The sequence below is a fragment of the Patagioenas fasciata genome, chromosome Z, assembly GCF_037038585.1.
Source record: "Patagioenas fasciata isolate bPatFas1 chromosome Z, bPatFas1.hap1, whole genome shotgun sequence".
Taxonomy (NCBI): Eukaryota; Metazoa; Chordata; class Aves; order Columbiformes; family Columbidae; genus Patagioenas; species Patagioenas fasciata.
In genome coordinates, this window is record NC_092560.1 from 64,928,247 (window position 1) to 64,944,383 (window position 16,137).

The window sequence follows — 16,137 nt, forward strand, 5'->3', positions numbered from 1 at the left end:
AAAACACTAAAAAATGCCAAGTATGTTTCAGCTACTTGTTAATGTATTAAACTCACCTTCCTTGTTCCTGAAGAACACTTAGTGTTCTTCCATTTCATATCAGAAAATCTCAGTCTGGACTTTGTACCTTCCCTTCAACAACACTGCATAGCTACACAAAGTAGACACTATGTCTTTTACAGACTGAAACAGTAGCCATAGTTGCTTACTTGCCCAGAACTGTACAATGAGCGGGTGAATGAAAAGAGCCTGGAAACAAGCTTTTGTAGCCAGAGGATAGTCTCATGTTCCCCAGCAAGTCTAAACCAAAATTTAAAAAAAAAAATTATAAAGGAAGTTTGGTGTTTGCCATCTAATGTGTAATGACTGAGCAAGCATCCACATTTAAAAATGAGGGGAAAAAAAAAAGTAAGTTATCCCAAACTCCTAGTCAATATAACAGAAACTGATGGTCACCCTTCAACAGGCCTGAAGAAACTTACCTGTCACCATTTTCCCATATACTGCTCATGTTTGCCATGTCCTATTTGCTATACCACAGTTTAGCAAGCAATACAAATATAACATACAACATTTTCTCAAGTGATCCCTAAGGAAAACAACACTACTCACAAACATTTAAAAAATCCAGCCTTCATCTGACCTCAGGCATCTTACCATGATCTGAGTAAACGAAGATATCTGAAATGTCCTACAATAGGAAATCTTCAAGAATTTTTTGCTGTAACATTGAGTTGATGGTCCTCACTAAGATATGGATAACACAACCTTCCCCTTCAGAGCACAACATGCTAAATAATCAGCAGAGCAATTCAGCTGACGTGAAACCTGGCTTGCAAACAGGGAACCTACACTACAAATAACAAAACCAAAACACCCTGAGCAACTTCAAGTTTACAAGCAAACAACATTAAGAAGTGGTATTCACTAGTGGAAAAAAATTGCTGCCCAACACGAAGCCTAGGGCAGTTTCTTGCCATACAGCCCTGTTTGCAACACCTATTCAAACATAATTACAAGGATGCACACCCATTGGTTTTTGCACTTATCACACTCTGACATATGATGGGAGACAGCGGTGAGACAAATCCAGCAAAAGCAGAGAGCAACAGGCTGTTTCTACCAAAAGAAGTGGAACAGGGATGTAATTGAGTAGGCAAAAAGAAATCTATAAGAATCTCAGCCTTAAGTATGCTATTACTGTGCCAGTAAATCCAGTTAACATGCTCCAAGATAAATGGAACTTGCAGTCCTTTTTGAATGACTACATAAAGCATAAGCACATGATCCAATGTTCAGGTTCCCTTAGTTGCAGTCAAAAGAATTCAAGAAAAGTGTCCAGCTTCCTCTCTGATGAACACATAGAAATAACATGATCAACACAGCCCTGACCCCCGCCAACATCTTTCTCTCTAAACTGGAGAGATATGGATTTGATGGACTATGTGGTGGATAAGGAATTGGTTGTATGGTCACATCCAGACGTAGTGGTCAATGGCTTAATGTCCAGATGGAGATCAGCAACAAGTGGTGTCCCTCAGGAGTCTATACTGGGACCAGTACTGTTTAGTATCTTCATCAACAACATAGACATTTGGATGAAGTGCACCCTCAGCAAGTCTTCAGATGACACCAAGCTGAGTGGTGCAACTGACACACCTGAGGGACAGGATGCCATCCAGAGGGACCTGGACAAGCTCAAGAAGTGGGTCCATGTGAACCTCATGAGGTTCAAAAAGGCCAACTGCAAGGTCCTGCACCTGGATCAGGGCAACCCCCGCTATCAATACAGGCTGGGCGATGAAGGGATTGAGAGAAGCCCTGTGGAGAAGGACTTCGGGGTGCTGGTGAAAGAAAAGCTAGACATGAGCCAGCAATATGTACTTGCAGCGCAGAAGCCCAATTATATATTGGGCTGCATCAAAAGAAGCATGGTCAACAGGTTGAGGAAGGTGATTCTGCCCCTCTTGCTCCACTCTGGTGAGATCCCACCTGGAGTCCTCTGTTCAGCTCTGGAGCCCTCAGCACAGGAAAGACATGGACCTGTTGGAGAGGGGCCAGAGGAGCCACAGAAATGATCAGAGGGACAGAACAGCTCTGCTGTGAGGACAGGCTGAGAGAGCTGGGGTTTTAAACAAGACGAAGGGCGATTCACATGAGATAAGGAAAAGATTTTTTTTACAGTGAGGATGGTGAAACACTGGTCCAGGTTGCCCAGAGAGGTGGTCGATGCCCCATCCCCGGAGACATTAAAGGGCTGGCTGGATGGGGCTCTGAGCAACCTGATCTAGTTGAAGATGTTCCTGCTCATTGCAGGGGGATTGGACTAGAAGACCTTTAAAGGTCCCTTCAGCCCAAACCATTCTAAGACTATGCTATTACAAAGGCCTTTAAGAATCAACCTCCAAATCAAATACATACATACAGATTAAACAGCTTCCTGTAAATCACAAATTACTGGCATCAACCAAATCCCCTCATCTCCCATGAAAAAGGCTGCATACAGATTTATAATTTCAAATTTGATTGCATTACTACACAATGTCTTTTCCCATTTTGTGCATGCTGAAAAGGAGGAATGAAGGCAAAACAACTGAGACATGAATCTGACAATGCACTAGCTTCTCCTCAGTGACCTATCACAGTTTTTTTAACAATTAATAAAGTGCTTGTGCATGATGCACAATGCAGCAAATCTGTCAGCAACTGGTTTGTACAATAAAATTACTCAGAAGTAGTGCACTGACTAGCACTCCACAAGCTCACACTGTTGCATACTTTCTGGAAGATCCCTAAGTTCACTCACATCTCAAGTGATGTGTTTCATTTAGTCTTCCTATAAATCTATAAATTATACATCTGAAATACACATCAAAAGTGTAAGGTCACTGAGGGGTTGCCATTGTTCCTATTGAGCAGAAAAACATTGTATCATAAGCAAAAACCCCTCAAAGCAAAAAAAAAGGGGTAAAAAACCAAACAACTACAACAAACAAAGCACAACAAAAACACAACACACTCTAGACCATAAGAAGCAGCCACTGTTGGATTAACCTGACAATCTGAGCTTCATCAATAGCCACATGTATTTCTATGCTAGATTCAGGGGAAATCAATGCCTCACTGGAGGCCCTGCCTTACGCTTCCACGGAGTCAGGATTTTGGTTTTAGTTCTTGATTCAAAGCTCAGTCAAGCAAGCTGAAGTCTTTCTTCTGACTTCAAAGGGCACTGTTTCAGTCTCTGGATAAGCAGACAGGTTACCCAAGTTTACAAGATTCCTGAGAGGTTACCACCACACACAGCAAAAAAGGAAAGATCAAAGAAAGAGGTATGCAGCTGTGAACAGAGCAGAATAGGTACATCAGACACATATATATGCACTAGTAGCCACATTATTTGCAAAGTTATTAAAACACCTTTGCTTCTATCACCATCAAGTCAATGCAAGTGTTCTGGAGAGTTAACTTTATATGTCATCTGAGATATGCATATGCAGCCTATCTGGGGAACGAGACTCCTCAGACAGCTGTAGAGCAGTAAATTTAGCTTGAGCTCCAACTTAGGTTTTGCTAGTTGTACTATGTCACCTCTCTAAGTCCAAATAGTACAAAGTAGTACTTGTGTTAGGTGTTACACCAGAATAGCACTGACAGAAGTTCCTATCTCAAAATACTTAAAGGTGAAGTATGAAGTCCACATAACAAGCAAAACTCAGGAAGAAAAGAGTACCTTTGTTAAGAATACATGTGAATACCAGCTGCAGGTCTCAGAGGTGAAGACATCCTGCAGCTATAGTTAAAAGACATTAAACCACGATGGCTTTCATCAGCACAAAGTTAACAGTATTTTTCAAAGCTTAAGGCTGCAGCTACTTCTAGATAGTTCAGGTCCAAAAGTAGGAAAAATAGCTCATAAAGAGCTTTTCATACATCAGAATAACTACACAAGTTCAGGCAGCTATACTACTCACATATGGGCAAGAACACCATAGCTTTTGTTGGGGCTAAGCCTTCAGGTTTTTCAAGCAGCTAAGGGCCTATAATAAGATACAAAGCGCTCTTAAAAAAATTATGAGTATCTTTCAACAAGACTGCAAATTTCCTACGTGATATATTGCAAGAAATCAATCTTTATACAGAATTATAGAATGATGATATTTGGAAGATAGCCTAGTCTATCTTCACTGCTCAAAGGTGGGTCAACTATAACAGGTTGCTCAGAGCCTTGCCAGGCAGATTTTGACTATTTACAGAACCAAATTACAGTCAAGTATGAATGACTATAAATTATTAGCCTTGCATCAATTTCCAATAAAGTGATACATTTAAAAGTCTGCAATATTTCAAAAGTTCATTAGAGTAGAATCGTCTGTTAACAAAACTTGAGCAGTTCATAAAACACTAGTATCACTGAACTATAGCACACAAACAGTCCTAACAATAAGAGAGAAACTGTGGTATTATATAACAGCTTTCTCTCACTAGCAAAAAAAAATCATTAGCTTTCAGTCTTTTACTCATCCCAGCTTTGTATTTTTCTCTACAGAGATCTGCAGTTTCTAAACACTCCCTTAATCATCAGGCACAGACTGAAGCACAGGAGGTTCAATCTGAACATGAGAAACTTCTTTACCTTGAGGGTGCCAGAGCACTGGAACAGGCTTCCCACAGAGGCTGTGGAGTCTCCTTCTCTGGAGACATTCAAAACCCACCTGGACACATTCATGTGTGATCTGATCTGGGTGAACCTGCTTTAGCAGGTGGGTGGAACTAGAGGATCTCCAGAGGTCCCTTCCAACCCCAATCATTCTGTGATTCTGTGATTGTAGCTAACACAAAGTGGTCAAGCCCGAACATCATCCACCAACCTTGCCCAGTAAACTTGCCTTCAACCAATAGAAAGCACCTCCTCACAGCTGTGTTGAAAAGAATTGAGCAATTCTCTTATACAACTACAATACAGACCTCTTCATCCTCATTCCTCCTACCTACCTGCCCCACACAGTGCTTCAGTAACTTGACCTTAAAAAAAGAAAAGGTACTTTCAGCAAAGTGCTGAAAGTTCAGCTGTCAACTTTCTTCACTATGAGAGTGGTGAGACACTGTAACAAGTTGCCCAGAGAAGTTGTGGATGCCCCATGCCTGGAAAAGTTCAAGGCCAGGCTAGATAGGGTTTAAGTAACCTGATCTAGTGGAAGGTGTCCCTGTCAATAGCAGAGGGGTTGGAACTAGATGATCTTTAACATCCCTTTCTACCAAACCCATACTGTGATTACCCCTGAACATCACATCGTATTTCCTAGGAAGAATGGTCACTGACACCCTCATTCTCTTCTACACTTAAGCCTCACAGATCTTCAGAACATGCACAGCATGAACCTTAAGGAGATGCAAGTGTGGCAAGCAATAGAGCAGAAAAGGGCTTGACAGGTCCCTAGTGCTGGGGATTTGCCTGGACTACACACAATCAGAAGAACTTCTTGAAGAATAGGACTAGAAAATATTGCTGGAATAAGGCAAATAGTACGTCTGTTTCAGTTTGATTTAGTCCTTAATATTTTTTATCTGCTCATATCATTCATAGCCTCCCAAAATACAAGCATAGGATGAAAAGGCTCAAATCTCAAAATAAAATGTATGGGTGATTTATTCTTTAGACAATACTACAACATCTATTCACAGCAAATTGTTATTTGTCCTTAGTAAACACAAGACAACAGTCTTCAAACACAAATTCTAGACCATTCAGTAAATACTCTTCTTTACATGAGTTTTAACTGACAACTTTGACAGCTGGACAGAATTTTTTTTTTTTTAATCATTTTACACAAAACCATGCCAAAAAGGAAGAGAGAGGCTATAGTGTACCATCGTAAGAACATACAGACTCCTCATTTATCTTTTTTAAACTTTTACTTTACTTTTAAATCTTACTGAAGATAGACAAACAAATGAAAAAATTATTATTTTTTTCCCAGCCCTTCCAAGCTCAGGCCTTTAAACTTCTGTGCTCTCCTTAAAGGGACACAAAAGACATGTTTCTACACAAAGATTCCTTTCTTGTTACCACCATATTCTAAAATACTAACTTTTTCCAGTTTGTATATGCCAATTTGCCTTTCTTCCTACCCACCTGCACTTCATGCTGCTTAGTTTCAATATTTGATTTAGTAATGAGCTGTCAACAAACCAGCTAGCTTCACATTGTTGTCCTTCTGCACTTACCTACTACAATCTTGTATATTGCTGCCCATAACACTATAGGGTGTAACTCTATTTAAAACAATTTTGTAATGGGAGGGTTCCTCTTCATCTTTGCAAATGTTTTACATACATTCCTTTTAATAAGAGATCACATGAGGATGGTCAAAGTAGCCATCTTGGTGTGATCTGAACACAGATGCAAAGTGTTCAGCTTGCCAGGCACTGCTCAGGCTGGCAGGGCAGACCGGTGTTTGTGGCCAATCAGTGACTAACCAATGTTTCCTTTCACACAGCCTCCAACCCTTCCTCCAGATCTAGATGAGTGAGCAAGCAAGAAGTCTGGGATAACAAAGCTGACAGGCCTGGGCAGGCAGCACCTGGGAAAAGGAGACACCTTTCCTCAACCTATATTTACAGAGAAACCATTAGCCTCATGTCATTCTGTGTTGGTGAGAATATGACTCTAGGGCCAATAATAATGGGGGATATTCCTCCTCACATAATTTAGGGCACAGCATGGGTGGAGGTGGAAGTCAAAAGGAAAGCAGTGCAGGAGCTGCATGTCATTTCCTTAGGGCAGTGGTTCTGGGACAAACACAAGTACGGAAAGCAGAGCCCAGAGTAGCACAATGTGCAACCAACAGGACAGAGAAACTGCAAGTGGGTGAGTGAGGTCAGCTCTCTGCTATACTCCAGACTATAATCCTGTTTTAGGAAATAACTATGTGTTTATTCAAAGTAAGCCAACTCCAATGCAGGTTCCTCTACTATATTTCCAAACACCACAACACAGTTCTCATTTAACATTTCCCTTTCTTTTCTGTCTCAGCCATTTGGAGATGCTGCAGGTTGCTGCTAGAATATTTGCAAGTTACCAAGCCTCAAACGCTCTGCCAAAGCTACGTACTTTCCCACCCAGAGACAGCTGATCAGCAGGCATCCCACAAGAGCCCAGTTATTCTTTCTCACAGAACAGTTATCAAAACAGTAACTCTGACTCTATAGATTTAATTATCTCTCCTTTCCTCCCTCTTTCAGATCTTCTATTTTTTCCTTCTGTTTTCTCCTACCCTTATCTATAGGTCTCTACTCGCCTTCTCTGTTACATTTTCCTTCCACCATTAAAAGGTACTACACACCTTAAGGGCTGACATTGGCCCCCTCACAGAGGGCTCAAATGCACCAAAATTATAGTTCACCTGAATAATATAATTTTATAAGTACTCTGAGCACATTCCTGTTGTCAATAATGAAGAAAAGACAGTACTTGATGGCAAGAGTTTCACGTCAAACTGATTGCAACAGGCCTTACTCTACATACTGTAGGACTCAGAAGACATTTGATTTCTTCTCTCCACAAGACATATAAGTTTTGGTTGGGAGAGCAAGCTGATCAGAGCAGAGCCTTATACTGTCCAGAACTGGAGGCATGAAGCCAAATTGCTCCAGAGCAGAAAATGGGTTGGAAGGCAGAACCCTTGACTCCTGACAAAGGGAAGGAAAAGCAGGAGCCACAGCACTTGTTTCAAGAGAGAGAGAAGGCTAGATTCTCCTTTTTCCAAGAAGAGGTGGTTGAGGACAAGCTATACATTCCAGAGATCAGGTCTTCACCTACAAACTGTACAGTGAAATCAGAAATCATTACTGAATAACACTGTAAACTGAGGGAAAGCTACGATCATGAGGATGTATTTCAGAATGATTTAATTAAAAATTCAATAAAAGGAGAACACCTAAAGAAGAAAAGCAAGTTTCAGTAGTTCATTTTCTAAATAACTGGGTAAAATGGTCAGACAACATTGATATTTCACTTTGTAGCTACAGTGAACTCTGTAAGTGGTGGTTTTTTTGGGGAGTGGGCTTTTTGGTCACAATTACCCTGAAAGAAAGCAGTACATGGACACAGAATGGGTAGTGCAATTTTCAACAATCCCATGTTCTTTTTTAGGTTAATTGTAGCTTTCAGTGGATAAAAGAATTTAAGTGCTGTTTAAAGGAGATCCTGTTTTATTATTTCTAAAGTTGCCCCACCCAAGTTTTGTTCTCCCACACATTCAGTCTAGAGCACATGGGAACACAGCAATTTCAATGGAATGTATCCCAGCAATCTTTCTGTTCCAGATCCCCACATAGCTTTTTATACTTTAAGAACTGTTGAATGGGAGCCTACTACTTAGAACATTGGGCATTAAAATGAAGTGCCAGGCCCTAATTAGTATAATAATTGTCTAGATTAAGACTGAGATTTCATACTACAACATACCTAACAGCCTCTTCATTTTGAGATTTATGGAACAATGGCTACACTATGAGCCAAAAAGCTGAAATTTTCATGAGAACTGCCAACTTTTCAACCCCCACGTGATAGTACAACAAATAGGCATTTCCAGAAATACCAGAAATCAGAGCTGACAATTAGCATTGGGAAATCCCAGCCTCTCTTGGCTCTGCTTCTGACAATGACTACTTTTTCCACTGAAGTGTACAGTCAATTTTCAATTTTAAAAGACACTCTACTATTTTAATTATTCAGTATTGAAAATACTTGGAAACAAATCCAAATTCTAATCTTTGTCTTGTCCAGCCAACAGGCCAGCAATTAAAAGAAAATCAGTCCATTGTCAAATTGCAAGACACAGTTTCCAGCTGATCTTCAACACTTGCAGAAAACAGTCCTAAAACTTCTCAGGTTTTGCCTACAGACATGTCAGAGTGTGAAAACAATCCCACCCATCACATCCTACACACAACATACCTTTTCTAGAATAATCAGAACAAGTTAAAACCAAATCTTCTTGAACAGATCGCCTAGGTTCCTACAACATCTTATTAGCAAAGAGCTAGATATTCAAATGACTGTAGGTGCCTAAAAATGCTGATGAGCATCTTGTCATATTTAAGAAGCAGACAAAACATGTTTATACAGGCTTAATATCTTTGCACATTTGAAAATCCACTCAGTCCTCATCTGCTTGTTTAAGACTCTAGATGCTTTTGAAGACAGGCCACAAGCTGACTAGTTATTACAGAAAACACTGCTATCTCAAATGTTAGTAAGAGGCCTAATAAGACATCAGCAGCACTGTTTTTAATTGGATTATTTCAAACTCTGCTTTTCCAAGCAGAAACAGTCTACTAGGTTGAGACCTTCATACTCTATTGTGTGAATGAACAACAGTCTACAAACAAATTCAAGCTCTGAAGTGGTATTTCCCAGTACTACCACACCAAATTTTTCAAGTGTTACATGTAACAATCTCTCGCAACAACTGAAATGGTCACCCCTTTAGGTTGCCAGATTTTACTTGCTAGTAATAGCATGTTTTGAGTATGATAATGAGGAGCAAGAGGCGAGAAAAGAATGGAAAAAATACAACTTCTTGGGCAGAAGAGACTACTTGCTTTGTCAAGACGTAAGTGCAATTTCCATTGTTTTGTCTATAGGCTCTTTAAGTGTGCACGTACATTGCTTAGCTTCCAGCCTTCAGCATTTACTCCCACCTAGGCATCCTGTTCACAGATTTCTAGTCCACAAGCATTCCCCTGTAACCACACATCACACTTTCGACAACACTCATTTGCGACAGAGCAATTAATCTCATTCCTCCACTCCAAATACACATGTTCACATGGCAACAGTCACCCCCAGGAAAGATTTCAGTTATTAACTATGACAAGAAAAAGAGATTCCGCAGTTAATGGAGATGCCAGTGCACACAGAAAGTGAATGTGGTGAGGTATGGGGGCGCTGAGCAGTAAAAACATGAAGTGAGGAGCCGCTTGCCCATCTAAGAGGAGTCATGGTTCCACCTCTCAGTTGTGGACTATATCAATTCTGCTAAATATTAGAATTAGTAGCCTTATTTGCTTATGTGTTCCTACAACTCTTTTGCCCACATGCCTGCTCCTGTATTTTTTAGGCCAATAATCTGAGGGTGTGATTTGATAATGCAGCAAAACCAAGCAACAGCTGAGAAAGAGATGTTCTGCTGCTCCTCCTGCTTTCACCATTCCTCTCAGAGCTGACCCTACAGTGACACAGAGCAGGGAGTTAACTAGCTAACACTCACTCACGCCACAAACTAATATTCCATTCCTTTTTGTCCTCGAGCTAGCTCAGTGCAGGGTCAGATACCCTCAAAACTGGAAAGGCAGAGGTAAAAGAAGAGGGAGCAGGGACATCTCTTTTGCAAGCTGCAAGACTGGTGTAGTTACAGCACCAAAGCAAAGCCCCACAGCAGGGACACAGAGGCATACATGTGAATATCAAGAGTTATGCCTGTTTTCAATTCAGCCACTCCAGAACAGTTTTATGTTATCAGCCTTACTGCTGGAGAAGTGTTTGTGTAATTCCTGTTTCTCACACACAGCTTGAAGACTTATTCCTACTCCTCCTCTTCCTATGTTTTTATGATAGCAGTTAGGCTAAAGAGAAGGGTACCCATTCCTTCCCCCAAGACATCTTAAGTTCTACAAAATAAGACATTAAAGATTTCCTCCAGAAAGAAACGCAAGGGAGGATCCCTGCCTATTTTACCCTTATCCCCAATCCAAAAGCAGTTACCACGTCTCGCAAATTGATATACAAATACGACTTATTCCAATTAAAGTCAACTCTTCTTCTTCCCCCTTAAAAATTATAGCTAAGGTTAGCTTCTGAAAAACTAAAGAGAAAGATGATTTTTCTTGCTTATCTTGCACAAAATATGAAACAGCTCCTGATGATTGTTTGGAATTATGCCCTTAAGGTTTGGCTTTGAAACAGAGGAAACCAGACTGTCACAGATTTAGACTACTGGGCTTTTAGAGCTGCATATCTAAATTTTAGGTATCTGAAAAATCCTTTGTGGTCAACTTTGTCTCCAGCCAGCAGATAGCAGTAGTATCAAAACAGCAATTACTTTCAGACTCGACTTGGTTTTGCGGAGAGGTGTGAGCAAGTTATTAAGGGTAGATAAGTAAGGAATAAGTGAACCAGTGCAATTTATAACAGTGGGTGGACTAGTTACAGCAAGATCTAATTGCATCACGCATGTCACTTAGCCTTTGCTCTAGAGCAGCAGCCCAGCCACAAGTGTGAATGAAGTCATCCTAACACACAGACACACCTAACTTCCATAATACCAAGTATGTTCATAGATTAGCCAAGGGACTGTTCTCATTACTCAGGCAGATGCCTATAAGAAGTTTTACTGGTATAGGTGAACTCAAAATAGCAATTGCTGCCACTTGTTGCAACAGGTATAACAATGTCTGATCACAAAATTCTAGCAGTTCTAAAGTGAATGGCATATTAATTCAGACAAAACACCAGAGTCTTGGAACATTATTTGTTGTAAAGTGGCACGAGACACTGTGTCCCGGCTGATTCAGTCTAGTGATTAGCAAAAGCCAAACACTGCTTAAGTAGCTAAAAGTGCTCCCCTCTGCTCCCAAAGGTTGGTTGACATATTTAGCACATTTCTAGAGGTAGTCTTCATATAAAGAGCTCCTGCTAAACTGAAGGAGTAGAGCATCCACCAGTGCTGCTGCAAGGAAGCCAGTACAGCAGCTGCACCAAATGCAAACCCATAGCTCAAAGGACTTGCTAAGCAGAAACCAGCAAATCTGCAGATTACACCACAACAGCATCTCTACCTTCTTCACAGCTACTGAATTGCATTACAAACTGGCTAAAGACATCACTCTAATGGTGTTCCATGTGACAATCTCTACATCAAATCACAGTCTGTACTACTCCCAAGTGCAGTGTGCAATTTTATTCCTCACATCAAAACTTCTGAAGAAGGTCCATTTTCAAACCTAATAGATCTTCAACATGACTGCTCTAGGACCCCTTGCAAATCTGGCCATGACAAAGAAGCAACTTCTTTCAAAGTAGCACACAAATTCATGAAGGAAGGCTGGAATGCTACATGCTTCACAGATCGTGGATACTTGTTACAAATTCCACACAAAAATCTCCAATGTCGATTAAACACAAAGTCACCTGTTTCACCGACTGCTAACTGCACTATCAAATAAGCATTAACTTTAGGGCAGGACAAGAAGCCAGAATTAATAGTGGTAGGAAAAAGACCAGGAATGGACTGCAGGAGTTCTGCTGCTCCAAAGTAAGAATGCTTACTATACAAGTTGAAGCCTGGTACTAGTACTACTAACCACAGACAATATACATTGTGTGGCCTAATGTCTCTCTAAACGCAGTTCTGAAGAGTTTCCTGCAGGACCTTCATATTTATGCCTGTCATCCTCACTGCTCAAGCCTCATATCCACCTGCTCTGTCACACTAGAATTGATAAGCCACAGTTGCCCTAATTACACAGCTGGTTCCTGTATTCTTGCTGACAAAGAACTTCTACCATAGAGACATTTTGTTTAGTGCTCAAACACCACACTGATAAGAATGGTATTGTTTAGACAGAAAGATGACTGGGTAGGAAAGTCCTTACTAGGCTTAATCCTATATCTGGAACAAATTTCAATCTGGGCACCAGCACAATCTAAGAAGTTCTGCAGATCCCACACATATGTGCATGATTTAGTAATAAGGAACAAAGTGGTGAAATACTATTAGTTTGCATAACAGAGAATTGCACTCTATTCAGAAACAGCCTACTCTGTACTGTACTCAGCTCCTGCCTTTGTGTTCAGAAAAACGTTTTCTTCTCTGTAATTCATTAACCTACAACCTTATCAAGGTGGGAGTGAAGAATTTGTTTCCAGCATGCAAACCAGCAGTCAAACTGAGCAGAAATACTTACGTCACTCTTCCTGAACTTTGCTTTTAAACTCTTCATGCTGATCACATTCAACCTTCCAAACCTTTCAGAAGCTTTTTATCCTTCTTCAGTATCTAAACAAAAAAGAAAGAAAAATAAGATTTCGACTTGATACCATTCAGTTCACTGGCAGCCTAGTCTGAATTGAATTTGCATACCTATATCACCCTTTGAGGATTTAGCCCTCAAGCTCTAAAAAAGATTAACAGCCAGCTAAGGGAAACTTTCTGTTACTACAAACTTAAAAGCAATCCTAAATCTGACCACAGAAGAATAGAGCAAATCTTTACTAAAAACTCAAGTGTGTATCATGTTATACTAGCTGCTTCTCAATATAATCAGATCACTGACACATTCAGACATGTAGCAGCTTTCTCTGCCCACTGCCTATTTTAACATTATCATCAGTCATTTATAAAGTGGGAAAAGTGAAAAAAAAAAAAAAAAAAAGAGTATGAAAAGGCATTCATTAGAACTTCATCATTAGAACTTCAGTATCCTACTATAACTGTGGGTCTGCACTGGGTAGCAGAAGTGTCAGCAATGCTGTATGTAGAAGTCTAACCACTAACCAGTTTCAAAATTAAACCATGCATGATACATACTAAGACAGCTCAACACAACATAGCAGATCAAACCATCTGAGCAAGAGCAGAGGTTATCACCAGAACAGTTGTTTTAGACTTTTCCCTGTGAGAAACTGTATGTGTATTCTTGGAGTCACAGGTGGTTTTAATCTGGCAGTGCACTATGACAATCATGGTTCCCCTTCCTCCCTTTTAAGTGAAGAAAAGCAGCAATTTCACAAATATATACAACTAACATTACAAACAAGCTGCAAGCTCTCACAGGGGAATGGGGAGCCTAGAGCAAACTTTCCACAGAAAGCTTCAATATACCACGTATTATCAATTCAAGACAAACGTAACAGCAAACAGCATGTTAAAGTGGCATGGCAATGTGCTTTTCCCGAGAGCACAAAAGAAAAACTTAATGAAAGAGGAACATACATCTGGTCTGTGCAAGAATGTTCCGAATTTCTTCTTTTACAGTATGCTCACTGGAATAGCCAGCCACTCTCATCTACAAGTTTTAGCTGCTATACAAATTCCTTCTGAAGGAACAGTTTAAAGGAAAGGATGTTCAGCTGTATAAACTTCCTCCCTCCACCCTAGAAAAAAAAAAGGAGAAAAAAATATTACAAGTCAGGCCAGATAAATAAATAACTGAAATGAGGACTGGAGCACAAATTCACGTAAGTCGTGCAGGGTCACTAACTTTTCACATCACTCTTCAGAAACAGGAGATTACAGTTAGATAAGCAAAGTGAGATTCAATTGTTCCATAAAATAAAGTCTCATTATTATGAAGCAATTTGCTATGTTCTACATGATCACTCTACTATGAGTTTTAAAATGCAGCTACATGGTATACTCTTGGTAGAATATACATGAATGCTTCCACAAAATACAACATTAAGTACCACTCAAGGGTAGCAATTTGTGCTAAGTAAATATGTCATTTAGTTCAACCCCTTACTTACCTGATAGCCATTTAAGACAAACACAAGTATATTTCTCAGGAAACAAACAAACAAACACACACACACACACAAAACCCACCGCACACCACAAAAAACCCCACAACCCAAACAAAGAAACAGAAAATTCCACACACTATAAACACACAAATACATTTCCCACAGAACACACACCTCTAGTAGGTGATCTGGATGGGGTAATTCTGTAGGTTGTTAAAACATCATTAAATCTCATTAAATTACTCTAAATCTAATTAAACAGTCATTTTTTGAAGTCGTATCAGATTCCTGACGCTTTCAGGTATATGAGTGAGGGGTCTCATTCGAAGTTCTTGCTTTTTATATCAGGGAGAATGGGCTTGTGGCATTTTGTTTTAATTCTTTAGCATGTAAAAGGAAAAGAAAAAAAAAAATCAGAAGCTTTTAATTCCCTGGCTTAAGTGACAAGTTCTTAGCTTTTTAATGGGTTGAATGGAATATTTGTAAAACAGTAACCAAAAAAAAAAAAGGGGGGGGGGGGAAGGGGCAGAAGAGGGCTAGTTTCGAGCAACCAAAAAGGAGGAATTATTTTAGGTTGCTCTGAGAGAGGTATACCACTTTATATCTGCTACACCTACTCAAACTTTGAAGAGTTTAAATTGCACAGCAACTGTTACAACCTGCACTGAAAAGAAGCATGAACCTCAGCAAGAGGCCAATAATCTCCTAAATCATTCTCTAGTTATAACAAGGATGAGGAGCATTGAGAAGACCAGAAATGCCAGGGTACAGACAAGACAAATACCATTACATTGATCTGGCCTTCTTTACATACCACACCAGGAAGGGAAGCAAAAAAAAAAGAAAAAAAAAAAAAAAAGAAAGAAAATGGAGGACAAAAACCAAAAGAGTTTTAAAAACTTTTGGGAAAAACAAAACCAAACCACAATTTAAAGGTACTTTAGAAGCTGAGAAACATCATACAATATCTTCCAAAACCCAGAACTTCAGAGGACTATTTATTTCAAAACTTAAACATATTCAATTGAAAAAGTAAACATTTTAATTAGACCGGTTAATAAAATATAAAGAAGTCCTGTGCATGGGGAATTTAAAATGAGAAATCTTTCCTCACATACAGATTGCCAAAGAATTGTATGCTGTAGGCTGTCCTTCCCTTTCCCACCCACTCAGTATTTTTGGCTCCCATGTACAAAAGATTTGTTATAGCTCCCATGGAAAGTAAAGTGCCAAACTACAGGGCTATGGGGGAGATGACAACTCCTTGTAAGTATATGCACAGAGCAGCTGCAAAGCTGGACTCTCTTCTATGACAAACCTGTAATACAGTCTAATTAACAAGCTTTGCTAGCACTCCTAATATGCTACTTTTCCCCCTTCTGAGGAAGGAAGAAGAGAGGTGAGCTGTGTTTTTAACAGAAGCCAACTTATTTTTCCCACAGGATACTTCACCTCTTGCGTAAGTGCATTTTATACATTGAATGTGAAACTCAGTCCCCAGCATAATTAAAAAAGCATGCACAAGTACACAAAACCAGTATTCCCAAGTTTAATGTGTGTCACATCTGTATTTTTTCCATAAGAGACAGTTAAACTCAAATATCAAGATT

General features: G+C 39.8%; 1 protein-coding gene across 5 annotated transcripts in view; it reads right to left on the bottom strand.

The window, feature by feature from the left end:
- RAI14 (retinoic acid induced 14) overlaps positions 1-16,137 on the bottom strand; it is an 88,720-nt gene that overhangs the window by 63,666 nt on the left and 8,917 nt on the right. For 4 of the 5 annotated variants that reach the window (XM_065860610.2, XM_065860609.2, XM_065860608.2 and 1 more), the window contains exons 2-3: positions 13,998-14,158; positions 12,970-13,061 (exon numbers count right to left, since the gene is read on the bottom strand). In XM_065860610.2, coding sequence (XP_065716682.1) covers positions 12,970-13,005 — 36 coding nt within the window. In that variant the 5' untranslated portion in view covers positions 13,006-13,061; positions 13,998-14,158. The remainder of the gene's footprint in view (positions 1-12,969; positions 13,062-13,997; positions 14,159-16,137) is intronic. The other variant, XM_065860607.2, reaches the window with a different exon arrangement.